This window comes from Xenopus laevis, chromosome 3L (genome assembly GCF_017654675.1).
Source record: "Xenopus laevis strain J_2021 chromosome 3L, Xenopus_laevis_v10.1, whole genome shotgun sequence".
Lineage (NCBI taxonomy): Eukaryota > Metazoa > Chordata > Amphibia > Anura > Pipidae > Xenopus > Xenopus laevis.
This window is the reverse complement of record NC_054375.1, coordinates 123,665,835-123,693,192: the sequence shown is the minus strand read 5'-3', so window position 1 is coordinate 123,693,192 and position 27,358 is coordinate 123,665,835. Positions and strand designations below refer to the sequence as shown.

General features: G+C 40.8%; 1 protein-coding gene across 1 annotated transcript; it reads right to left on the bottom strand.

Moving 5' to 3' along the window:
* On the bottom strand, positions 1-27,325 carry map2k1.L (mitogen-activated protein kinase kinase 1 L homeolog). The gene is given in 11 exon segments (NM_001086830.1): positions 1-1,399; positions 1,795-1,840; positions 2,836-2,897; positions 3,032-3,096; positions 4,090-4,297; positions 6,254-6,378; positions 7,222-7,273; positions 7,483-7,560; positions 7,996-8,142; positions 8,241-8,451; positions 27,147-27,325. Coding segments are annotated over 11 exon segments (1,188 nt in total). The 5' UTR covers positions 27,227-27,325; the 3' UTR covers positions 1-1,285.
* Between the last annotated feature and the right edge of the window lie 33 nt (positions 27,326-27,358).

The following is a 27,358-nucleotide window of genomic DNA, read 5'->3' as shown; positions in this document are numbered from 1 at the left end:
TTTCTCTAGAACATATTTATTAGAATCAAAGATAACACATCTGAATACTCGAAAGATACAATGTTGAGAGACTAAAGGCAACGGCTTCTCACGGTCAGGAATTCTGCTCTGGGGTAAAGCTTTTCCCCTTGGCATGTTGGAGATGTTGCAATAAGGGAAAGGGAACGCAGGAAAAATAATTCCATGGAGGGAAAGAAGCCCTATACAGCGAGCAGATCCACAGCTCACACAGCACATCACATTCAAATAAAAAATAAATATGAAAGAATCAGAGCAAGCAAAGAGGCACAGGCAGGAGGCAGCGGAAGGACTGCTGGCTAGCTATCCCGTTCTCTGCCGGAGCAACCTGTATGGATTCATGGTTTGTTATGCTTTCAAACTGCAACAAATCTATAAATCCTTTCCCATTACCCTCATACATCTAACATATATGTTCAAACTGCCCTATACTTAACATTTGCCCCCACTCATCTCCAATTTAAGAAAGACATCAAGTGATATACAGTATGTGCTCCACTTAATAGAAGTGCTCCGGCAGAGATGGGTTAACATTTCCACAATTCATTTCCCATAACTGGCCATTTCTTATAGCTGGCAGGCCCTGGGCTTATGGCTTTGGACGCAGGTTCAGATACAGACATCTGCCTGCAAGGAACATGCATGGCTCAGATCTCCAGACAGCATATGAGAATCCTAATTTTGGGAGGTTGGGGCAGTCTCATGTGTGACCAACATGAACTAAGCGCAGTAGGGCATTTCTTGAGAATAAGGGAAGTGTTAAAACGGATTCTTTGCAATAAATTTAGCCTGCACTGCATTATTGATATGATAGGTCTGTCTTGCCATTTGCTTATAAAGCCTTTTTTAACCATTACTTTTAACTGGTTTTGCCTTTTTCCTGACATGTGTCATCATCCATCCAGTTTGGTACATAACAGCCATCAGTTCAGTTTGGCCTGTGACTGACCTAGTATGCATTTTGCTGGTAAATCAGAATGCACAGTCACCTATCACCTGGGCTCATCTCCTGTATCGTGTACTGAAAGCATCACAGGTACCACAAAGCATCATGGGATAAAAGCAGGAACTGTACTGCAAGTGGAGCCCACAGGACACTGGAATAAATCGTGTTTATCCCATTCCCAAAAGGACCCAACTCAATGAAGGGATTGAAGAGAATTAAAAGAATGTTTTTGGCACTTTCTGCAGAGACCCCAACCATAGAGGTTGGTATGAGCATGATGTGGTAACTCTCTGCCAGGCCCACCATCCACGCCATGTTCACTCACACTCCGGCGGCATGGGTTGGGGTACTGGGCTGCTTAAGGCCCATAGTGGAACAGAGCCATCCAGCAAAATCCACTTCCTCCAACTCTGACTGCTTAATGAAGCTGTGAACCTGGAAGAGCATAGAAGGACAAGAAGAAGTTACAAATCACCTTCTTATCTATAAACAGATGCTGTTACTACAGACGCAGAATTTCTAACCAATTATAGCCAGAGCTGAGCCAACAGGAGAAGCAGAAAATTGCAAGTATAATCATTCTGCCCTCATCAGTTTCTCAGTTCATCATGGCTAAAGAGACAAAAGCAGCAGCAGACCCATGGGCGACAGTTTAATATGTAATATGCGCCGTTCATCAGGAGCATAGTAAAAAGTGAGAAAGGTTGGGTCTAAACATTTTTTTAATTGAGGTGGCCAAACTATAGTAGTTGGCCTTTTACGGAGCAACAAGTTAATATATCTTAAAATGTACAATATATACTGTATCTATGCTATGTAAAATGCATTACCATTAGCTGTTTAAGGTCTGCTCTCTCTGCCGGATTCTTCACAAGACTAGAAAACAAAGAAAATTCAGCAAATTATTCTAGACATACAGTCAAAATACACAATAATGTCCAAGGATTCAGAGAAGTACGTGCCTTCAATGCATCCAATACGTAGTGTGATCTGAAGCAGGAGCAAGATATATTGCTCCTTCAAGATGTCCTGGATGAGTTGTTCTTAAAGGACCAGTAACATCAACATCTTTTTTTACATAAATTCGTTGTCTTGGTGGTTTTTTTTTTTTCATGTACCCGTATATACTCGAGTATAAGCAGAGTTTTTCAGCCTACAAAATATGCTGAAAAACTCTACCTCGGCTTATACTTGGGTCAAGTGCAAAAACGGTCGCCGGCGTCTAAGAATAGTCGCTGGTGTCCAAGAATAGTCGCCGGCGTCCAAGAATAGTCTCCAAGAATATTCGCCAGCGTCCAAGAATGGTCGCGGCATCCAAAAACGAGACGCTGGCACCTCCAATGGGAGCAGAAACCCTCAATTTTTTGATTGAAACTTACCAGAAGCTGCTGCATTTCTCACCCTAGGCTTATACTCGAGTCAATAAGCTTTCACAGTTTTTGGAGGTAAAATTAGGTACCTCGGATTTTTTGTAAAAAAAAAAAAATGTTGATGTTACTGGTCCTTTACAAGGATTTCAAATGAGCTAAAATATACTCAGTACAAGTTTGAGTGTATAGAACAGTTGCACAGGAGTCTTAAGCAGACAGTGACATTATGGAGGAAGCCCAAGCTTACTTCTGTAGGATCTTAAGAAAAACACTGCTCAGTTTCTGGCTGCTGGAACGGCTGGGATCCGTGCATGATATGTCCCTAGGTATCCAATGAACTACAGCAGGGTAACTCATGCCACAATTTTACACATATATTTGCATTCATATTATGATCTATGGAGGCACCTGACATTGCTTCGCCAAAGGGGTGCTTGAACCCAAGTATTCTGAAGATCTTTCCCCCAGATCGCTTAATGAAGTTGCTCTGCAAAAACTCACCATTTATTCACAAAGTCCTGGAACTCAGCTCCAAATACTCCACTGGGCAATTTTGGAGGCGGCTGTGAATATAAAAGATGGGTAAGTTAGCGCCAGAGTGGGAATGCATTACCGCAAGGAGTCATTCAGTGTATGCACACAAGCAATGGAGATGTAAGTTGTATAAAAAGCATGGGAAAGATGGATCTACAGTTACCTCGTTCACGATATAATCCAGAAGTTCAAAAATAGCCATGGGTGGTCGACTATCAGGACCGTATGCTGGAGAGAAAAAAATATGAATGAGGTATTAAATAAAAAGAGGTAGATAGTGTTTATTATGAAATGCGTCACTATGGGACTGAACTGTATCCTATTAAATTGACAGAAAAGGTTTTGCAATAACAGACTATTCTTGTTGAGAAGCCTTGTACGACATATCTGTATGGGTGGAACAAACTGGACAGGTCAGATTTGTAAAAATCATCAGTTTATTGGAAACGTGTATTTTTACACTAGTTAACCTCGGGTTCCCAAAGATTACTGATCTACATTCCCCAGCATCTTTTAAAATACATTTAATATTTAGGCATTTGTTGTGATTTCTAAACACATAAGGGGGGCCTGAACGGCACAACCACAAATTCTTTTCCACTGGCTCCTGCTCCAGAAAACATGGCCGGTGACCAATTGGATTTCAGTGGGATGCCAGGTACAACTGTCAGATGTGACAGAAAACGGTCCATGGCCATTGCTAATGGTGGACTTTCCTGCCTCATGTTAATACATTTTTATTAAAAAGGTCCAGTTTGTGCCACCCACCAAAACATCTAGATGCCAATCGAGCCATATATCTATACCCATGTAGCTACAAAACAATAATACAGTACAAAATCCTGCTCAACCCTTGTCAGCCATCCAACAAGCAACAGAGAATCTTGCAGCATCCAATAGACTATCCAGTGACCCATACAGCAAGAAATGTAATCCAGCAAGCTGCAGTCAGCTACTAAGTAGCAGAGAGATTGGGCACATTCATGATCCATCCCAAATAATAGAACTTGCAGTTATCAAGAGCCAAGCACAGCAAGCAACAGACCGCCTACGCCCTTGTAAACTGTAACCATTACACATTATAAATACTAAGCAAAGTATTCCAAACCGACTCTGAAACAGAATAATCCAGTTGACTGAAGACACGACAAACAATGTAATGTAATAATTTGTAGAAACACACTGGGCCGTTCAGATGATTGAATCCGGCTTATGACTTACAGCTTATTGGACGTCCGGGTGGCCGGGGGCGAGGTGCCAGTTCAGAAGATGCTGGATCCCTTTCTACAGAACACCCAAAGATAAGTTCCAGCTCTTTGGCATCAGGGGGTGGAATGGGATACCTTCCAATGGCCATTTCCACCAGCGACAGCCCCATGCTCCAGATGTCTGATTGCACAGAATAATGAGTGCCCTGTAGTCGCTCCGGCTGAAGCATCATGGGAAAGGGAGGAATGGTTAGGACTTCACATATGAATGTATGTACACTTGGAAACTTTTATAATAGACCCTGCACTTTCCTGAACCCAAGAAAAACTACCCTGGGGTAAGAATACTGCGAAGTTTCTTTTTCAGCAATATGTGGCAAATTAACATAAGGGCAACCAGGTTCCATCGTTTCTTGAGGCCCAGCACAGTTGACTGATTAGGGTAGATAAATGTAATACATGTATGATACAATGCACCTGTACTCATCGTTAGCAAAATTAATTCTTCTTATTCTTATTAAAACATTTTATTTTGCTTAAAGAACCAATGGTTTTGCCTTGCATTTCCCCATAATCAGTAGTAACCACAGATCGTGTTATTGGCCGTGTCTCAGGTGTATTGACAAGGAGGAATTCATTATACAGGGTGTTAGTTGTGATTGTATAATTTGATTATAGGGGTCGTTCATCTTTAAATTCCCTTTTCGGTATTGTGCAGACCGATATGTTTTGAGTGCCAGGATCATTGACCTATATTTAAAAGCTGAAAAGAGGCAGAAGAGAGAGCTAAACAATTCAAAAACAATAAAATAAAAAAAAAAAAAAAAAAAAAAAAAAAAAAAAAGAGACCAATGGAAAGTTGCTAAGAATAGACATTCTATTCTACTGAAAGTTAATTTAAAGGTGAACTACCCATTTAAACTGCCTACTTTCACAATTGTTCAGACGATCTTAAAATATTAGGAAATGAATACTTTCACTGTACTGCACTACTTGTTGCAAGTTGCACAAAACTACAGAGATGTCTTTGCAGAAAAAAGGAGACTTTTCAGTGTGTAACCACATAAAATGTTATATGGCTCACAAGTAACCAGGTGTGTTTTGGATGCACATACCCCAGACCTGCAGCTTGAGAAGAAGGATCATACCATTGAACAACGATAGGCACGGATCTCATAGACAAGTGAAGTAACAGAACTGCATACTTTTATTTTATGCAAAACGGAGACATACAGCAGCCTTACGCATTTCATGCACTTAGGTACTTAATCATGGGCTGAGATGTCTTAACATATTAGTTGCATTTCTTGACGTGAACCAAGGCAACTTACTTGGTTCTACAAATTCATTCCTAACTTGCAAATCTACATTCACCCCTTACAAACATATAAACATTTGTAACCCACCAAACTGTAGATGTACTTTGCTTTGTACCATTACATAATATAAATGCCATCTGTAATGTAGTAATTAGGCCAGATTCCTTCCAGAATACAAAGAACAAGCATCACCAACCCACAAACAAAATGTGATGAGCTGTAATTACACACAAACACACACAGCACAGTGTGGGAGGGTATTCTCCATCTGCTGCCTGACATACAGTGTGAACACACGTGATACTCTGTGCAGAGCCAGTGCAGTTGGTGCACAAATACATAATATGGCAATAGGAGAGCTGCAACTTCTCTTCCACTGTGCACATTGCTGTGTGCTGGACACAGATTTCAGGCATATATTTCAATAAAAGGACCAGGTTTCATATGTATATTTAACTGGAAAACTCACACATCACCGACTGTGATTCACCATGTGGAGGTGGGGGAGAACCTGTTAACAGATATACATGAATTACATGAATGACAGAAATGGAGTTTTGTTCAAACGATCTCCACCCGTGTTGCTGCTCACTCTCCTACTAAGGCCACACCAGCCAGGCCAAACTTTTACTCATGCAATAGTGTAGGATAGGAAGGAGCTGACGATCCGCAGACTTTGCTGAAAAATCCCTTTATTATAAAGGAATTTTGCAGCAAAGTCTGCGGATTGTCAGCTCCTTCCTATCCTACACTATTACATGAATGACAGAGTACCCCGGACCCCCTCTGCAATTCCGTATTTACACACCACTTAAAGTCACTTTGCTGTGGGGTAAAGAGGAAACGCAGGACACTTACCGACATATAGGATCTTGTCCCAACAAAGGAATTTGCCATGGAGTCTATGAGTTGCCCGCTGACCCCAAAGTCGCAGAGTTTTATCTCTCCTCTAGAGTTGACCAGGATGTTAGAAGGTTTCACATCTGCATGAATAAAATGAAAATAAATGAGTGTTAAAGGGACATACACACTACCAAATAACGCAATGTAAAACCCGTAACAGTGTGTGTGTGTGCCAGGTAGAATCGCAAAAGATTTAGAACGGAGCACTTGATCAACAGATGCTTCCTGTGACAGGATCAATAGACCTGACCAGGGAAGGGCCTGGGAACACGATCTTATTATGTCAAATATGCTACTGCTGTTCAGAACGGGACTTTTAAACACCTGTATCTAGTTACCAAGAGCAACACGATTCTCCAGGGCAATAGAGCTTCTTAAAAATTGATTTTGAACAGCTGATGTTTCAGAAAAGCCGTGTGTCCCTTTCTCGAAGATTACAACATTGCATCAAAAACATACCGCCAATGGCTTTAAAACTTAGCCATTAAAAACATCACACATTATTAGCATATCAATAATGGTTTCCTAAGAAACAGGAGAATGATAGCACATTATTTAACCCCTTTGGTGCCACAGTGGGAAGAGTGCTAAGCCCAAAAACTCATACGTTGTCATATTCACTGGCCCTTTTAATAGTAGGGACCTGATCAATGACCATTAACTGTAGATCACAAACATTAAGTTCTTCATTTGCACAATGAAAAGGATTTTAATCACCTAAAATTTGAACCTAGTTACTAAGAGACATCACTATATAAAGCCAATGTGATTGTGCTATAGTGAATTTTGTATTGTAGTACTAGAACTGCAGCTCTCCATACAGGATGACTCTACTCTGATTCCAGTCCTGAACATTTTGAAAGGCATTTTACATAGTGCAAAGCATAGAATATCACAGGGGGGCCTTCCACATAGAACCTTACCTCTGTGCATTATCTTATGCTTTTCTCTCAGGTAGGTTAGACCTTTTATCACCTGCAGTTAGAAATAAATATCAGCATCCGACAGGAGTAAGTTTAGCATATAACACCAACCACCCAAGTGAAATGCCTTTAAAGAACCCCCTCCCCCAATATAAATAACAGCATTTATTTTTCAAGACGTCTTCTATACATATACAGAGCATATCATTGGAAGCCTTTGATTTTATTGAAGGGTTTACTTATTATTTACTAAACACTCACTGCAATGCTGACTTTTCCCAAAATCTTTTCTGGGATTTTGCCAGCTTTCTTCAGAACCTGATCAAGGGAGCCTCCATCCTGTATAGAAGAAAAATAAAAGATAAGGCAAGCTTGATCCCCCCCAGGAATTTCACTACATCAGGTTTAAAGGCCTGTAGGAGGTATAGAAATAGTCGAGACTCTCAAATTATTCAGTAAGGGTACATGCACACGAAATTAGTCACCTGTAAAAAAAAATCTTCAATACCGTTGGAACTTCAAAAAAAAAAAAAAAAATGCCACGTTTCCCCCCCAGAGATTGATATTATTGCCACTGGGAAAGCATTTGCTGGAGATGTCACCTGCAGTAGAGTAGATTTATCAAAGGTGGCTATTCTTCTCAAGTCACCCTCAAGTCTATTAGATGTATCAGCTAATCATTACAGGGCATATGTTAAAATCTCCCGATTATTAGCTCATTATCTCCATAAGCATTCCAAGCTGTGGCCTTTCAGACCCCTCCCTCATTCTCACCATGTGTTCCATGCAAATGCTGATCTCTCCATCACTGTAGAAGGCCCCATAGAACCCCACAATGTATGGGGAGTTACATTCATGCAGAACCTGCAACTCTCGGATAATCTGGTTTCGGATTGCAGGCTTAATCTCCAGATGAATCAACTGCCAGAAAAAATAGTGAGAAAATACATTTAAAGAGTATGTCAAATATCCAAATTCTCCTTCGTCTTTTTTTCTGCTGAAACAGTAACAAGTCTCACCTTCCTGGCCATAATCAAGCTGGTTGGCTTGTGGGACACCTTAAACACCACTCCTCCGTTGCCTGCTCCAAGCTCTGAAACTTTTTCAAAGTCGTCATCCTTCAGTTCCCCAACTTTCTGCTTCTGGGTGAGAAAAGCCTCCAGACGCTTCCTCTGCTGCTCATCCAGCTCAAGCTCTTCCAACTTTTTCTGCAGAGCTTCAAGGTTTGTCCTAGAAGAAGAGGAACATGGGTAAATGTAATGAGAGATGCCAAGGCAGGAAGATCAGCCAATAAAAGCCAATATATGACACAAGAGACATGAAGAATCAAAGAGACAAGATGGTTCTAATCTGGATAGAAGAATGTGGACATTGAGGACAAGGAAGAGAATGCAGAAATAGCCACCCCCTATAGACTGTAGTATCCTCTGATCTCTTTATTACGTTGGGATATATGCATCAATAAAGTACATGAACATGTATTAACTATGTGCCCTCCATGCTCTCTGGGCATTTTGCATCAACTCCATACACCACCTTATTATCTAGCATTTAACTCAAACATATCATACCAAAATCACATCACACCCAAATATAGACATTGAAAAGAAGGGTAGGAAGAGCCTTTTTTGCAGTTACTCTCAAGTAACCATGACAACTCCAATTACAATTTTCAGAGTCCTTATTCCCATGGCAATGCCTGCATGCATCAAATCCATTACAATTGAGTTCTACACAATAGAGTTAATTATCTATGCATTTTGTTATCCCAGGCGGATTATCACACACCTGACCACGGTTAATAAGGATCAGTATTACTGATGGGAAGCTCTTAGGCCATGGCATAAATACCCCCACCATTCTCTACCCTAGTCTGCTTAACCTCATTTTACGTTATAACTTTAGGATGTAGCTGACCCATGAGTAGACTAGGGATAGTAGAAAGCAGCACTTTGTGAGCTCGAGAGTAGCCTAGGGAAAGGGCAAAAGTGAATACAAGTATTGCACTGCAGGAGCACATGGTCTCTCACCAGCCACTATGGAGAGTACACACTTGCATATTAAAGTGTACAAAGATTCATATGGCTTCTGTGTTAAAGTGCATATATAATATTTTACTTGAACATTTCCTAATTAATAAATAGTGATAAAGTGCACACATCGTTAACATTTACATATAAGCTTTTATTATACTTATATGTAAATTTTAACGATTTGTGCACTTTATCACTACTTTTTATTAATTAGGAAATAGTCATGTAAATTATTTATTATATATGCACTGGCACTTTAACACAGAAACCATATGAATCATTGTTCACTTTAATATGCAAATTAATGAATGGTCACTTCCTGTTTCAATTTGTGAGGGGTGGGTATTTATTCTGTGAATTGTTTGGCACATGTTTTACCAACAGGGACCGAAACATATATATACATACACACATATACATACATACACATATCCGCTTAGAGAATACCGGCACTCTTGAAAAATGAGATCAATAGGTGCCTGGGTGCAATCCTCGAATATGTGTATCAATGTAGTCCTTAAAAGGAGGACTATAACAAACAGGGGAAAGTTGTGCTCACCACTAGTTTTTAAAACCATTAGGCGGGGGTGCAATGAGGGTGTGACCACAAAAAACATATAGACAAATACAAGATTCCTCTGCACTCAACCCATTATCAATATATTTAAGACAGCGACATTTTGTGCATACTGCTACTGAAAAATGCCTTACCCTTTAAACAAAACAGGGATTGTTTGTCCATATATTGCAATATATTTAAGCTGGCCAACTACGTCAAAGTCATCCCATATCTGGCCAGTCCTACGCTCAATTTTCATCTGATTCATTAAGAATTCTATGGTTTAATTATACATTTTGCAAAAGGGACGAATACGTTTTACCTGCAACTTACTAGCTGCTTTCAAAGTAAAACTCCCAAACTTGGCTGCCCTTTTATTAGACACCAGTGGGATCACCTGACTATAGTTGGAGGGGGTGGGAGCTACAACATGGAGCTGGTCACTGCTTCTGTATAACTATAACAAACATGTATAATTAAACCATAGAATTCTTAATGAATCAGATGAAAATTAAGCATAGGACTGGCCAGATATGGGATGACTTTGACGTAGTTGGCCAGCTTAAATATATTGCAATATATGGACAAACAATCCCTGTTTTGTTTAAAGGGTAAGGCATTTTTCAGTAGCAGTATGCACAAAATGTCGCTGTCTTAAATATATTGATAATGGGTTGAGTGCAGAGGAATCTTGTATTTGCTTAAAAGGAGGACTAACAGGTCTTAAAAACAGTAGAAAAAATCTTTAATGTTTTTGTGCCCACATTAAAGATTTTTTCTACTGTTCTTAACACCTGTGAGTGCTCCTTTTAAAGGAGAAGGAAAGGTTAAAACTAAGTAAGCCTTATCAGAAAGGTCCATCTAAATATACCAGTAAACCCTCAAAGTAATGTTGCTCTGAGTCCCCTGTCAAAGAAACACAGCATTTCTTTCCTTCTATTGTGTACTCATGGGCTTCTGTATCAGACTTCCTGCCTTCAGCTTAAACCTCATTGCCCTGGGCAAGAGCATGCTCAGTTTGCTCCTCTCCCCCCACCCCCTCCCTTCTCTAATGTAATCTGAGCCCAGAGCAGGGAGAGACTCAGGCAGGAAGTGATGTCACACCATGTTAATACTGCAGCTCCTATTCTAAACAAACAGAGAGTTTCTAGAGCTTTTTACTCAGGTATGGTAAAACATTCTACAGAATAAATATAGCATTCTAGCTTGCACTATTGCAGCTAATCTATTGGCAATAAAATGCCTCCGTAGCTTTCCTTTTCCTTTAAGGACAACATATACAGATAAATAGAGATACTGTACCAAAGCATAGCCAAAGGTTTTCATATAATGATGTTAGTGGCACTTCACACATTTTCAATAAGGGTTTGCATACCAGTTATAGCTGCAATTTATTGCATTAAATACCCTTGGGGCTTATTATACACAAGACAAACATCGAGACAGGTTTAAATATGCCTCAGTGAACACAAAGCTGATGTTTGAAACCTGGCAAAAATAGTACAATGTCAGTAAGTGGCAGCAGAGATCAGGGGGAAAAGGACATTATAAGTAGGCAGACTGAGAATAAATGTTGCCTTTCTTGGATAGCACTACAGGATTTTGAGAGCATCTACACATATTGACTATAAAAGTCATCACGTTAGGTAGATTTTCTATCCTCTGCAGTGCATGCAAGATGGTATGTAACAGTAATAACAATAAGAATACCTGTAACTATCTACACTGTATGTATCCCAAAGGTTTTATTGTGACATAATATATGATCTGGCATTCTTCTGATTTCTCAGAGGACCCAAGAGGAAATTAAAAAAAAAAATCCCCTCTCTATTTGTATGTATTTTATATTTTGGGAAGACCATCTCCCATAAAATGTACTTAAGTCAAATAATTGACATTTTTTAAAAATTGATTTTTATATGTAATTATAAAGCAGTACCTTTTACTTGATCCAAACTAAGATATAATTGATCCTCACTGGAGGTAAAACAATCTTATTGGGTTTAATTAATGTTAACATGATGTTTTTAGTAGACAAGGTATGGAGATGCAAATTACAGAAAGTTCCCTTATCTAGAAAAACACCAGGTCCTGAGCATTCTGGATAACCTGTCCCAGATCTGTACACACACTGACATTCCTTTCTGTTGTTCTGTGTTATTTTTCTTCCCTATATCTGACAAAGTGTCAGGTATCATTTATATCAGTATTTCTTATACCTTTTCTCTGCAAAACATTTAAATATTGCTTTTGCACAAGAACAGTGTGTCCTGGTGTATTTATGGTTGGTGCTGGATGCCAGATAGTAGTATTTGCTAACCAGATGGTACCACTACCTTTCATTAAACGGGTGGTTCACCTTTACGTTAACTTATAGTATGTTATAGAATGGCTAATTCTAAACCACTTTTTGATTGACCTTAATTTTTTTTTTTTTATAGGTTTTTTTTTTATCATTTGCCTTCTTTCCAGCTTTCAAATTGGGGTCACTGATCCCAATTAAAAAAACAAAACAAAAACAACTACCTGTAAGGCTACAAATGTATTGTTATAGCTACTTTTTATCACTCATCTTTCTACTCAGGCCCTCTCCTATGTATATTTCAGTTCCTTGTTCAAATCAATGCATGGTTGCAAGGGGAATTTGGACCCTAGCAACCAGATTGCTGAATAAAAAGCTAAATTACTCAAAAACCACAAATAATAAAAAATGAAAACAAACTGCAAATTGCCTCAGAATATTTTAAAGGTGAACAACCCCTTTAAGTATATTTTTTGGAGTCAGTTCAGGTACTGGTAAAACAGTCAGAGAACATAAGGGATAATGTACCCCAATGCAAATGCTCATTTTAGAGACATCACCAAGGAGTTCTTTAAAAAGGGTGGTTCACCTTTAAAGTAACTTTTATTATGTTATAGAATGGCCAATTCTAAGCAACTTTTCAATTGGTTTTCATTATTTATTTTGTTATAGTTTTATAGTTATTTGTCTTTTTCTTCTGATTCTTTGCTGCTTTCAAATGGGCGTCGCTGTTACCTTCTAAAAAAACAAATGCACTGAATGGCTACGCTTGTATTGTTATTGCTACTTTTTATTGCGGAGCCTTCTATTCAGGCCTCTCCTATTCATATTCCAGTCTCATATTCAAATCAATGCATGGTTGCTAGGGTAATTTGGGCCCTAGTTACCAGATGGTTTAGTGCATGGGCCCTCATACCAGGTAACGATGTGACAAATTGAATTCTAGAAAACACAACAAAAAATGCTTAACTGCTTAAAATTCAAATGCGACTGATGCAGCCCAGGAGTGTCCCGGATATTCATATAACCTGTGCACCTTATTATGATAGCTTTTGTAAACTAATCACAACTTGCAGCGACACAACAATTTCACAACTACCAGAGGGCCGGGAGGATGAAAGTCGAGACGGCTCGTGTCAGCAGCACCCAGCAAGTGAGAGAAAGATGTAGCGTAGGCAAACTTCCCTGCTGTTACCCACTCACAGCACATTTATATGCAGAGCAGGTATTGAGTCTCCCACACAATGCAGTGTTTTCCAAAGGCCATTCTTACTCTGAACAGGTAAAGCGTGGGCTGCACCAGCCTCCCCCACATGCCCACCTTTCTCTTTTAACTCTTCCATTGTCACTCTGCAATATCCTTACTGGCTTCGGCAATTCAACAGTTTCTCATCGACTGAGTGACTGAAACCAGCTCATTCTTCTCAGCAGCTGATGAACAGTCTTTTTTTACCTGGGTCAGTGTGCTTTGATGTACATGCAAATACAGGGCACAGAAAAGATGTGGAATATTTATTGGCTTTGTGTGGATTGTGTGGTATTTATGGTTCTGTTCCTAAGCAACAAGAAACGCATATTATACAACATCCATCTTGTCACAGCACCTCCCCATACCACCTGCTACACATGTACATAAACCAGCACAGGTTAGGCTCCCGGTATTGACCTGCTGGATAAACAATCATCCTCTCACAATAACTCCCCCACATTGCTTTTCTTTCCCATTCATGCTTTGCACAGGAAACAGAATAATCAGCCTGTGGCTCCATATAGTGGGTGTGAGAATCAAGTGAAGGAGTGCTCACATAATGCAAAACAAATACATACCCTCTAATGTTTCTATGATAATGTGGAGCACAAGATCTGCCTCATCCCCCTTTAAGTATATGTAAAAACATCATTTAAAAGGGAAACCACAACCCGAAGTAACTCAACTTATAGCTTTCCGTCTTACCTCTTTCCCCTTAGGCTTATGCCTGTAAATATGGAACCAGGAAGGCCATTATTTGTTTCCTGAACCCCTACTTACACCCCCCCAGGTGAATTAGTAGCGGCTACCTATAGCTGGATATAGGTAGGTTGAATTGTCTTCTATCTTAACAGGGAAAAAAATGAAGCCTAAACAGCTAAACATAAGAGCAGATAACCTCCCTGCATAACATGAGTCTAAGGGCAATGGAACACTCACAATCTTCATCACCAGGCAGAGAAAAGTCCTTTAAAGGGGACCCGTCACCCAAAAACATTATTCAAAATCACATTAGTCAAGCAAAATTAACTTTAATTACACAATATAAATTATTTGAATCTTGCTTCCTTCAGTCTGGGAATTCATAATTACAGCAAGCAGGCAGGAGCCATTTTGTCGACACTGTTATTAAGACAAGCCTTGCATCATCTCAGAATCTTGTTTGTGCACCAGAATGGGGGACCTGATGTCCATCCCCATGCCCTGGTTACACAATTAAAAGTTGAAGAGAACGGGGGAATGTGGGGAGAGCAGTGACATCTAGTAAGTGCTAAATGGAAAGTGAAAGTAATTGTCTGCCCCGCATTAGGCATAGCGGAGGGGCAGACAATATATGATTGACAGCTAAGATTTTTAAATGAGCATACAACAGCTATGAATGCTTTAATACAAAATAGAAATTGGATTTCATGTTTAATTTGAAAATGACTTTTATTATACAGATTTGTGTGTCTGGGTGACAGGTCCACTTGAAGCTTCATGTAATAGACAAGACATTGGCCTGTGAACACACACAGGCTGGGGTCATATAGGGTTACCATATCTCCGCTTCCTTGCACACCAATCCTTGCTCCGTGCATCAACTTGAAGCATGTGTATTTAATAAATGTCCTATTTTAAAGGGGTGATATGGTAACCCTAAGATCATAAAGGTGGCCAGGCTGCCCACCACAGCCATATCATCAGAATTCATCTCCTATGTTGGGAACGGACAGGGAGGTGAACTCCCCAACAAAGTAATTGCTGGCAATGCACACAGAGATTAGAGTTTCCCTAGAGATTGGGTATGGTTAGATAAAAACTGCTTTGAGCATTCCCAGGTGAGTGTCTCAGGTGACCGTTGCTCATTTGACTGCAGCATAGGTGCGGCCATATAGTCCACAAGTTGCTCATCAGAGCGTAATATAATGGGAAAGGACTTTGTTAGAAATGCCACTGGAAAAGAAATACCCCTAATGTGTGGCACCCAAGACTTTAGAGCATTCTGCATCTGTATATTATAGGCTCGGCCACCTATTTATAAATATAATAAACCTATACCAGCATAAAATAAATATGTAAAGGATGAAAGGTGTCTTTTTTAAACTCTTTTTGTTTTGCTTTTTGCATAGAAAATATTCTGTTTTGGCTGTGTGACAGTGTTAGTTGAATTTCCCCTTCCTCTGTGTAGCCAAGAGTGGCTCTTGGGTTGGCACCCATTGTATCTGCTACAGTATCATACCAGGTATGGGACCAGTTATCCAGAATACTCATGACCTGGCGTTTTATGGATAATGGATCTTTCACTAATTTCGTACCTTAAAGGGGTTGTTCACCTTTGAATTAACTTTTAGCATGATGTAGAGATTGATATTCTGTGAAATTTGCAATTGGTTTTAATTTTTTCTTATTTTTTTATTTTTAGTTATTTAGCTTTTTATTCAGCATCTCTTCAGTTTGCAGTTTAAGCAGTCTGGTTGCTATGGTCCAAATGACCCTGCAAACATGCACTGATTTGAATAAGAGACTGGAATATGAAAAGGAGACTATTAAATAGAAAGACGTGGAATATAAAGTAGCAATAACAATAAACAAGTAGCCTTACAGAGCATTTGTTTTTTAGATGGGGTCAGTGACCCCAATTTGAAAGCTGGAAAGTGCCAGAAGAAAAAGGCAAACAACTCAAAAAGTATAACATAAATAATGAAGACTAATTGCAAAGTTGCTAGGAATTTGACATTCTAGAACATACTAAAAGTTACCTCAAAGGTGAATCACCCCTTTAAGGGGGTTATTTATTAAAACTTAAAATGTATCTAATACATTTATTAAACAAAGCTCAACCAAACTCCCATCCACTATTTTATTTTATTTATTAATAAAATAACGCAAAAGTCAGGTCGGGGAAAAAAATAAATCAATAAAATCAAGCGAAAATCTGGATTGTCCGATTTTTCACATTTGACACCAGAATGACTAAATTTTTTCGGGTTATCGCCCAAAACCCCCTGAACTTTTCAAATCTTCGTGTCAGTGAACTACATGGAGAGATCCTTTTCCTGCTTTTTTCTTTGCGGGGGGTGCACACACAGTAGAGTGAAGAGCCAAACTTAACAAAGGCCCCCCATGATAAAACATTTTGGTTGGGCCCCACTAGCTCATGCCAAAGTTACAAACATACGCATACATGACCATAACTCTCCTATAGGCAGGGAGTAAGACAGGGTCGGACTGGGGGGCCTGGGGCCCACTGGGACTGCTGTCCAGGGCCCCCATCCCCCTACTCCGATGGGCCTATTTGGCGCATGCGCATGGAGGCGCTCATGCGCGAACGCCACCACGCGCATGCGCTGACTGCGCCGCTTGGGGCTCATGTACGGACGGCGCTGCGTAAAAAAAAAACCAAAAAACCTTTTTCTTTTTGTAGAGAGGGGTCTTCCGGAGAAGGGGGCTGGCCTGGTGGGGGCCCATGAGGGTCGGGCCCACTGGGTTTTTTCCCCGGTGTCCCGCCGGGCCAGTACGACACTGGAGTAAGCACTCAGCCCTACAATTCCCCAAAACTGGCGTTGAGACCCAATGCTTTGGGTGCCCTTGGTGGGCCAGCCCCATAGACTGGGAACTGCTGTTGAAGGAAAGTAGAGACCTGCCATTAATGGTGCTTGATTCAAAAGTCATACATTGTTGTTGTCCTGCTGCAGCATTATGGAAATATATAAGCATTTTCTTAAAAAGCAGACCTTTCATCAAATACTCTTTTCTATAACTTTTAGCAACACACTACTAGTTACGCATTTTCTTCATACATAACGTAGTTAATCTACTACTTTTTAAAAGTGGAAGTATTTGGGAAGAGCTTGTGGTTTTCAGTTTGAATTTTACTTTACTTCCTTTCATACTCACCGGGTGGGTCCCCTACTTGAATTCATTTATCTGCAATTCGACTGTATTGTGCATATTCAGCCATGTTTTTTTAAATCGAGCCATGTGATATACTGAAATAGAATGCTTCTATGATTTCTCAATTCGCTAAAGGAATGCAGAGGACTTTCTATGTGGGTCAACTAAACCAGTCCTACAACAACTATGAGCCTAGCCTCCCTTAAAGGGGTGGTTCATCTTTAGGTAACTTTTAGTATGTTATAGGATGGCCAATTTCAAGCAACTTTTCAATTGGTCTTCATTATTTTTATTTTATATAGTTTTAATTATTTGCCTTTGTCTTCTGACTGTTTGCAGATTTCAAATTGGGGTCACTGACCCCATCTAAAAAAAACAAATGCTCTGTAAATCTACACATTTATGGTTACTGCTACTTTTTATAACTCATCTTTCTATTCAGGTCCTCTCCTATTCCTATTCCATCTCTTATTCAAATCAATGCATGGGTGCCAAGGTCATTTGGACCCTAGCCACCAGACTACTGAAACTGCAAACTGGAGAGCTGCTGACAGGGGCTGTGGGGTTTGAAGGAAGGGTAAAGTTCTCGGAAGAAACATTAAGAGCTGAAATATTAGGAGGAGCCTGGTAGAGAATTCCAGAGAATGGGTGCAGTTCTAGTGAAGTCCTTAATGTGCATACAGGAAGTGGAAATTATTGAGGTGTTGAGTATATCATTAGAAAAGCACAATTAGCAGGTTGGTGAATAGTTGGATGTATGGGTGAGGGCTGTGATGACAATGATAGTCTTGAAAGGCCAAGACTCCCTAAATTAAGGGTACAGACACATGAGGAGATCAGTAGCCCATGATAAATCTCCTCTACTGCAGGCGACTAATCTTCTACAAATGCTTTCCCACCAGCAATAATGTAAATCACCAGTGGGTAAACAGACGCGTTGCTGGAACCCAAGAAAATGCAATGTTGCACGCAGTCACTCCATCTAAACCTCAAAATCAGCCTTGAAGTTGATAGTGTGAACAGACACATAGAACTTATTATGACTTTTGTCATGTGTTGGATACACTGACCTAAGGTCACTGGTCAGGGGCAGCATCGGGATGGAGGGGGGGGGTCTGAGGCCCACTAGGGTTGCTGCCTCAGGAGCCCACACAACCGATGGGCCCTTTACACCATCTGCAACCCCCCTCTGCTCCATCTGCAAACCCCCCCCCCCATCGCTATATGGGCCAGGGGGGCGTTAAGGTGCAGTACCCTGGGTTTCTGGGCCCACCATGTTTTTTCCTGTGTCCCGCCGACCCAGTCCGACCCTGGTCAGGAGTAATTAAAGAAAATGAAGGAAATTGGTTTACCCAGTTGGGTTACCCATGAAAACAGGGATTAGCTTCTACAAACCACATGACAAAAGTTTAAACATGGGACCTGCAGCCTCGTGTCCCACCTCTAGCAAAATGGATAATGCCTCCATAATGGAGAAAAAAAAACAAACAAACCAGCACTGAAGTGATATTCAAAATAAAAGAAAGACAAAAGAAGTTCTTCCATGAGAGATGTAAATCTATACAATCAGTGTGGTTGGTGCACACAGACAGACAAGAAGGAACTACAGAAAGACTGATAAATTCTCCTGCAAACTGACAAATAGCAGAAGGGTCGAGACAGATATGGTAACTGTGAAGCAGACGCAGTGGGGTGAGTTAAGGTGGCCATACATGGATAGATCCGCTCGTTTGGCGATGTCGCCAAACGAGCGGATTTCCTTTTCGATATGCCCACCTTGAGGTGGGCAATATCGGGCAGATCCGATCGTGGGCCCTAGGGCCCAACAATCGGATCCTAGCAACGAACAGATGCGGCCGCGATCCGACGGGATTTTTAATCCCATCTGATCGAGATCTGGCCGACTTTCGGCCAGATCTCGATCGGGGAAGCCCGTCGGGGGCCCCCATACACGGACCAATAAGCTGCCGACTCGGTCTGTCGGCAGCTTTTATAGGCCCGTGTATGGCCACCTTTAGTTTACTTGGGCGCAGCCTGTTATTAGTCTTATTGTATACAGCTCACCGGAGGACAATGCTAATGGTTTGCTTTGAGTTTCTACTCAATTATAATACACAGGTCTCTGTGATTTCCTAGGCAGAAGAGGGGCAGACACATACAGTGGTGTGAAAAACTATTTGCCCCCTTCCTGATTTCTTATTCTTTTGCATGTTTGTCACACAAAATGTTTCTGATCATCAAACACATTTAACTATTAGTCAAAGATAACACAAGTAAACACAAAATGCAGTTTTTAAATGAGGGTTTTTATTATTTAGGGAGAAAAATCCAAACCTGTGTGAAAAAGTAATTGCCCCCTGAACCTAATAACTGGTTGGGCCACCCTTAGCTGCAATAACTGCAATCAAGCGTTTGCGATAACTTGCAACGAGTCTTTTACAGCGCTCTGGAGGAATTTTGGCCCACTCATCTTTGCAGAATTGTTGTAATTCAGCTTTATTTGAGGGTTTTCTAGCATGAACCGCCTTTTTAAGGTCATGCCACAACATCTCAATAGGATTCAGGTCAGGACTTTGACTAGGCCACTCCAAAGTCTTCATTTTGTTTTTCTTCAGCCATTCAGAGGTGGATTTGCTGGTGTGTTTTGGGTCATTGTCCTGCTGCAGCACCCAAGATCGCTTCAGCTTGAGTTGACGAACAGATGGCCGGACATTCTCCTTCAGGATTTTTTGGTAGACAGTAGAATTCATGGTTCCATCTATCACAGCAAGTCTTCCAGGTCCTGAAGCAGCAAAACAACCCCAGACCATCACACTACCACCACGATATTTTACTGTTGGTATGATGTTCTTTTTCTGAAATGCTGTGTTACTTTTACGCCAGATGTAACGGGACGCGCACCTTCCAAAAAGTTCAACTTTTGTCTCGTCGGTCCACAAGGTATTTTCCCAAAAGTCTTGGCAATCATTGAGATGTTTTTTTGCAAAATTGAGACGAGCCTTAATGTTCTTTTTGCTTAAAAGTGGTTTGCGCCTTGGAAATCTGCCATGCAGGCCGTTTTTGCCCAGTCTCTTTCTTATGGTGGAGTCGTGAACACTGACCTTAATTGAGGCAAGTGAGGCCTGCAGTTCTTTAGATGTTGTCCTGGGGTCTTTTGTGGCCTCTCAGATGAGTTGTCTCTGCGCTCTTGGGGTAATTTTGGTTGGCCGGCCACTCCTGGGAAGGTTCACCACTGTTCCATGTTTTTGCCATTTGTGGATAATGGCTCTCACTGTGGTTCGCTGGAGTCCCAAAGCTTTAGAAATGGCTTTATAACCTTTGAAATTTAACTCAGGTGTGATAAACCACAGTTAAGTTATTTTTTAACAAGGGGGGCAATCACTTTTTCACACAGGCCCATGTAGATTTGTAGTTTTTTTTCTCCCTTAACGTAAACCTTCATTTAAAAACTGCATTTTGTGTTCAATTATGTTATCTTTGACTAATAGTTAACGGTTTTTGATGAGCAGAAACATTTAAGTGTGACAAACATGCAAAAGAATAAGAAATCAGGAAGGGGGCAAATCGTTTTTCACACCACTGTATCTCGTGTCCAACTACACCTTGTTCTGTTCAGGCCTTTCTATAACTCGGCAGCAGCTGAAGGAGTGGCGGATAGCAGGAGGCAGTAAGGGCGGGGGATCGAGTGTTAGGACTAGTCTTGGCCCCCACTCTACATGGTCCAGCACTGCTTTCATTATTCACGGCTACAACCCTTTTTGCACTTTCTACAGTGTAATGTTCCCCACAATGCCCTGTGCTGCATTTTTCCTGGTAAAGTGTGTGCGCCAGCAGTGAGACAATCATACTAATACACTTCAGAGGTATTTTGGGGTGTTTTATTGCCCACCCATGCAGAATGTATTACAGGTATTAAAATAAAAAAAACACTAACGCTGCTTGTATTGTGAGGATTTTTTTATCTTTAGATATAAGGCATATGTATAATAGCAAAAAGCAGCCTTCACAAATGGAAAAAAAAATAAAAAACCAAGGGCAAACAAAGAGCATAGCTATTGCCAATAGCAGTAATTACAGATTTACACTCTGATTAATTACTTCTTAGATGAATATTTAAATAAAGGCACACCTGGCGGCTTTGGGAGAACAGAGAAAGACACTGTAGGAGGAGTATGGCTCGGGTGTAATGCAGTGCAAGACAAGACAAGATGCACTATGGGTGTAGTTAGAAGCTGTCAAACCCAAAAATAAAATCGTTTTAGGGCCCTGATAAGCCCCAGGCAGTTTTGTATGCTACAATTGTGCATTATGCTGGAATCGCATTTCACTGCTGGAGACTGGATTTGGCATCTCTGTTGTTACACACCTAACACTGCATTCATGTATGCAGTTGCACCTCTAAGTCGCATGATTCTTGGGGGCAACACTAGAAACTTGTCTATGCGATTAGTATACTATTAGTACAGGTGTGGGACCTGTTATCCAGAATTCTTGGGACATGGGGTCTTCCGGATAATTTCGGTAATTTAGATCGTCTTACCCTAATTCTAGTAGAAAATCATGTAAACATTAATTGAACCCAACAGGCTGGTTTTGATTCCCAATAATGATTAAAGGACAAGGAAAGGCTTATTTTCCCCTTCCTCGTGGCTGCCATTTTATTTTTAATGATGAAATGAAGATGCGCCAATACTTTTCTTCCCCCGTACACAAGCATGATAGATGGTGAGCGCAACAGAGGAGAGATTTATAGGCAGCACTGGCAGGACATAGGCGAAAAAATACACACAGATCTACTCAAAGCAGGAGTCAGTAATAAGGACTTGAGCATGTAGTTCTTCCTTAGCTGCCAGCTACTACTTTACTGTTCTGCGCATGACCAATGGTCTTGGTCTTGCTGCAGTAGAGATACATCACCGGACATTTTTTTAATGTAGTTAGTGGTTTTGCCTGGATTGCAGGGACTGAATTGCAAACAAGCCTATTAGAGAGGGGAACAGCAAAGGCAGACGGCATCACTATAGGTAGTCCTTTTAATAGAACTTAACTCTTTGCATACTCATGTCCTTGTATTATATCTTAGTTGGGATCAAGTACAAGGTACTGTTTTATTACTACAGAGATAAAGGAAATGTTTAAAAAGGTCAATTTTAACAAGGTGGATTATTTGGATAAAATGGAGTCTATGGGAAATGGCTTTTCCGTAATTTGGAGCTTTCTGGATAACGTTTTCAGGATAACGGATCCCATAATTGTATTTTGTATTGTCTATTTTTTAGCAAACAATTTCATACTCAGGAAAGAGAAAACATGACAGGATAAAGAAAGCAACACTTGACTACCCCCATTCCTATCTCTGACCTCACTGGTGTCATGCTGCGCCCATTCCACCGAAGCAATAAAAAGCTGCAGTTTGTCATACTTGTAGCACTATATCACATTAAAGGCTTAGATTAAACAAAGCCTGGCTGAATGGCCCAGCTATAATGTAAGTGGCCAGCTTAATGAGTAACTAAAGCCCTTTGTAAACCCACAGTCTGTTCAAAATATGCTTGTCATTGGGCTGCTAAAGAAGCCTGCAGATATATCTATGTTACTGAAGCATCATGTATTCTACGGCAGCCTACATAAGACGACATTGGCCGGTAGGGAAATTATTTTTACATAGAGCTTTTCTCCTGTGGGACTCGGAGTGCATTTTACAGCAAGCAATGCAGCCATTATAGGTGGCACTAAGTATGCTGGGACACCAGAGAATTAAGTGACTTCAGGCCTGGACTGGCAATCTGCAGATTCTGGCAAATGCCAGAGGGGCTGCTATAAGATGCCATAGAAAATAACCAATTAGTGGGCTGGTGGGGTCTGTTTGGGCCTCAATGTACTTGGAATGCCACGGCCTATTTTGACTCCCAGTCCAGACCTAAGTGACTTGTTCAGGGTCACAAGGAGCTGCCACTGGGAATCTAACCAAGATCTCTAGCATGAGATGTAACATCAAAGGCTGATCACTTAACCTCTCTAGGCCAACACAAGCTTCGGACTGGGGGACCCGGGGCCCACCAGGGCTGCTGCCTTGGGGCCCCCCGGGCTCAAATAGCCCTCTGCCCCCCCTCCCTGAGCATTTTCGTTCATCTGAGCAGGGGGCCAGTAAGGGAAGTTGGAAGCCGCTTCCATCTTCTGCGAAAGGACCACTGGGTTTTTCCGGTGTCCCGTCGGCCCAGTCCGACACTGGCCAACACCCAAGTCAGGAAGTAATAGTAGGTGTCTAACTTCCCAAAAAAGGGCTTTTATGCCTGCAAACCAATATAGAAGCCCTATGAATTGAGGATGGCAGACAACTTAATTGCAACTAACTGGTGCAATAAGAAGCAATGAGGCAGCCACAGCTTCAGCCAGTGTCGTATCACAATAATCAACCTCAGCAGAGTCAAAGTATAGTTTATGGTTCAACATACACAAGCAACATAAATACAGATATTTAGGGAATTTCTCATCCCCCTATAGAGCAAAAAAATAATTATTGCTCCATGAGAAATAACAGATCCGTTGTTTTTGCTACTTAATTCAAGATAATAAAATCTTACTTAATCAATTAGAGCAATACAACTTTTTATATACAAGTTTTTTCTTAAATTTGAAACCCATTCGAGTTGTGAGTTCATTCAAGGTCTAATAAAGCTCACATAGCTCTTAAATTGGTCCTTTGAGAAATAACCCCCTTTGTGCCATGTGATTGGAGACCGTAAGAAGCAAGTCTCTGCCCCGTAAGCAGATCCCTATTAGCCTTGTGTTCACTTCTGTGCTAGTGAGTAGAGTAGTGTGAAAACCAACGGAACAGTTTTGGAGCAACAGGAAATTAGGCAAGACATTGCTTCATGTGTTTCAGATGTGACATGTATGTGGCATTTTTTTAATTATTTGCTGCTTACATAGAAGGGCCACTATACTTAAGCCTGTGTAGTGAGATATAATGTATGTAGTAATATACATGGTAATAAGCACAATTCCATGGGAATAGAAGTATAGCCACAGTGGCCCTTTAATGGTGGAATTTTGCCTCCCACTTGCCTAAGAAAAACCATAAGATATTCCTTAGTGCTAGTTTGCTTCTAAATGATATATTGTATATCGGGATGCACCGAATCCACTTTTTTGGATTAAGCTGAACCCCCGGATACTTCATGAAAGATTTGGCCAAATACCGAACCAAATCTGCATATGCAAATTAGTGGTGGGAAGAGGAAACATTTTTTCCCTCCCGCCTCTAATTTGCATATATAAATTAGGATTTGGATTGTTTGGCAGGGCAGAAGGATTCGGCCAAATCCCGAACCGAATCCTGGATTCGGTGCATCCCTACCTTTGAGTTAACTTTTATTATGTTATGAAATTACTAATTCTAAGCAATTTTTTAATTAATTTTTTTTTTTAAGTTTTTAAATTATTTGCCTCCTTCTTTTGACTCTTTCAATCTTTCAAAAGGGGGTCACTGATACCACGCAAGGCTATACAAGAAGAACTGAATAAAAAGCTAAATAACTTAAACACAACAAATAATAAAAAGCAATTGAAAATTGTCTCAGAATATCACCCTCTACTTCATACTAAAAGTTCATTTAAAGTTGAACAACCCCTTTAAGTAAATTTACCACAACATAAAGCATAGTTAAACTCCCCATAGACGTGACTATTCTTCTTGCCGATGACCGATTTTAGGGAAGACCAACCAATCCTTCGAAATTATCGTACGGTTAGTGGGATTCGAACGATCGTACATTTTATGATTTTTTGGCCGACATCTGTCAGGAAATTAATCGGCCAGGTCAAAAAAAATCAGTCCCAGTGCAATCTATCTATGTTTGCAGGGCCAAGCAGGCAGCTACCCTTTGTTTTCCTGGCAAATTGGTCTTTTTAGTTGATGGTAAATTCGTACGATTGTTCTGAGAAGATCGTGGTCTCACGATGAGCATCTGATCTTTTAAAAATCTCAAAATCTATGGCCAGCTTTAGAGTAGAAGCTGGACCATTCCTAGAGCAATATATAAGCAATCAGGTGCACTACAGGTGGCAATACATTATATAGAATTTATAGCAAATCAAAATCAGCCAATTATTAATGTGCAAGATGAAATTGTCCACTTTAATGCTGACCAATATGTATTTAATAACTGTTCTGTCCTACCAACTGTCTGCTTCAAATTTACACCCTGCATATCCCTGAAAACAGATCTAATATGGACACCCAAAGATTCAAGCTACTAAACTACCCAATAAATGGCTACCACATAACAGCCACTAGAATGGCACAAGTTTCTGTAAGACCCTATGTCAATACTGAGAGTAAAAACAGGCTATTTGCCCTATAAGCCTTCAGCACAGAGTTGACTGACATGTTCCAACACTTCTGCATCTTTAGCAGAGAAGGAGGGAAGAGACTGTGCTTGGAATTTATAGTATGTCACAGGGATTGCTCACTACACACCTCCCAGGATCAACATGCCTGGACAGGAAGGAGGAATGTCCGTTATTTATCTCACTGTCAGTTTAGCAATAAAACATTCCCTTTTCCCCCATGGATTTATAAGCCGGCAGGAGATTCTGCAGGCACTGTACAGCACTGGGAAATAAAACAGGGATGCAGATCGAAGGAAGGAATGAAAGCAGAATTGCTTGCAAGAATGATTTTAGTGTGGGTGGGTATTTATTTTGGAGGAATTTCAGAAATGTTGTCTCCTTAGCAATTGCAGGTGTAAGAGCTGGATTAAACGGCACACAAGTGAATACAGGCCACGATGACAATGGCTTGCACAGATACGACCTTTGCCTACAATAACAATTCACCTAACTAACAGCTCCTTTTCTAAATGTGGGTGTAATCAGGATATGTGGGTGTAATCAGGATGGGTGGGTGCATTAAGCAGGGGGTGCCTCTGGGCTTTTTGCCCCTCCTATGCAGCAGACACATGTTGCCCCTCCCCGGGCCTATCCTTCCTAAATTTGGCCAGGGGAAGGATTGCTATTTTATATACAATTTTACCAAAAAGAGCATAGTTCTCAGTTTAAATAAATGGAAATGTTACTCTCATACAGTAGTTACTAGATACAGATTTGTATTACCCCAGGACAGATTGTCACCAAACCTCACTGCAGAAGCACCCCTGGCATGATGATAAGTGCTAAGAGCAGATGCCAAGGCATGGCCAACTAAGAGCACACGTTTACCTATTCATTATTGAAGAGGATGGAATTATTCATCCCCTTAAACTCTTCTTTACAATATCCCCAATCTATTGATCAGCCTGTGAGAGAGAACAGATTGGAGGGAGTCACTTACTGTCCTACAGTAGCAAAGGTCACTCTAACTATTATTATTATTATTATTATTAACATGTATTTATATAGCGCCAACATATTGCGTAGCACTGTAAAGTAACTGTGATTATACAACTACTAACTATCAGTCAGCCACATATTAATGATACACCAGGGAGGCTCTGTAATAAAGCACTTCACTGTTACTGCAGCAGATGATTCACTATATTCACTACCTTCAGGCCTCTGATTGCGGCTCAACTACAATTCCCATCAACCCTCAAGAGCCTCGGTGTGCCTAGACTTTAGTGCAGTCACCTAACCTTTTTTTTTCCTCCAAAGAAACCGAAATAAGACTTGTGGTTATCTTTTCGACCCGAAATAATTCCCATTTTAATTCGAATTCAAATTGTTGCATTGAAACCGATTATAGAGACCCACCCTAAACAGCCGCAAGACTAGCGGCAACAGGGCGTGTTTGTTAACTAAGAATACAGAACATTATTCCCTTATTAAGTAACGGTGCGAGCACTAGGCCACCCCCGCCCCAGTGGTAGAATCGAGATCGTACCCCTCCTGGGCTGGCTCACTTACTCGGCTGTAGGGGTCCCGTTCACAGCAGTCCCTTCGGGGTTGGGATTCAGCTGTATGGGCGTAGGCTTCTTTTTAGGCATGTTGGGAGTGAGTGGAGAGCAGAGCGAGTGCCCCTGTGCTTGGCAGTGAGTAGCGCTATATCCCAGACCCTGGCAGTGTTCTACAGCGGACTGTCACTCCGTATCTCTCTGCATCCGGGGGGCGCGGCTCCC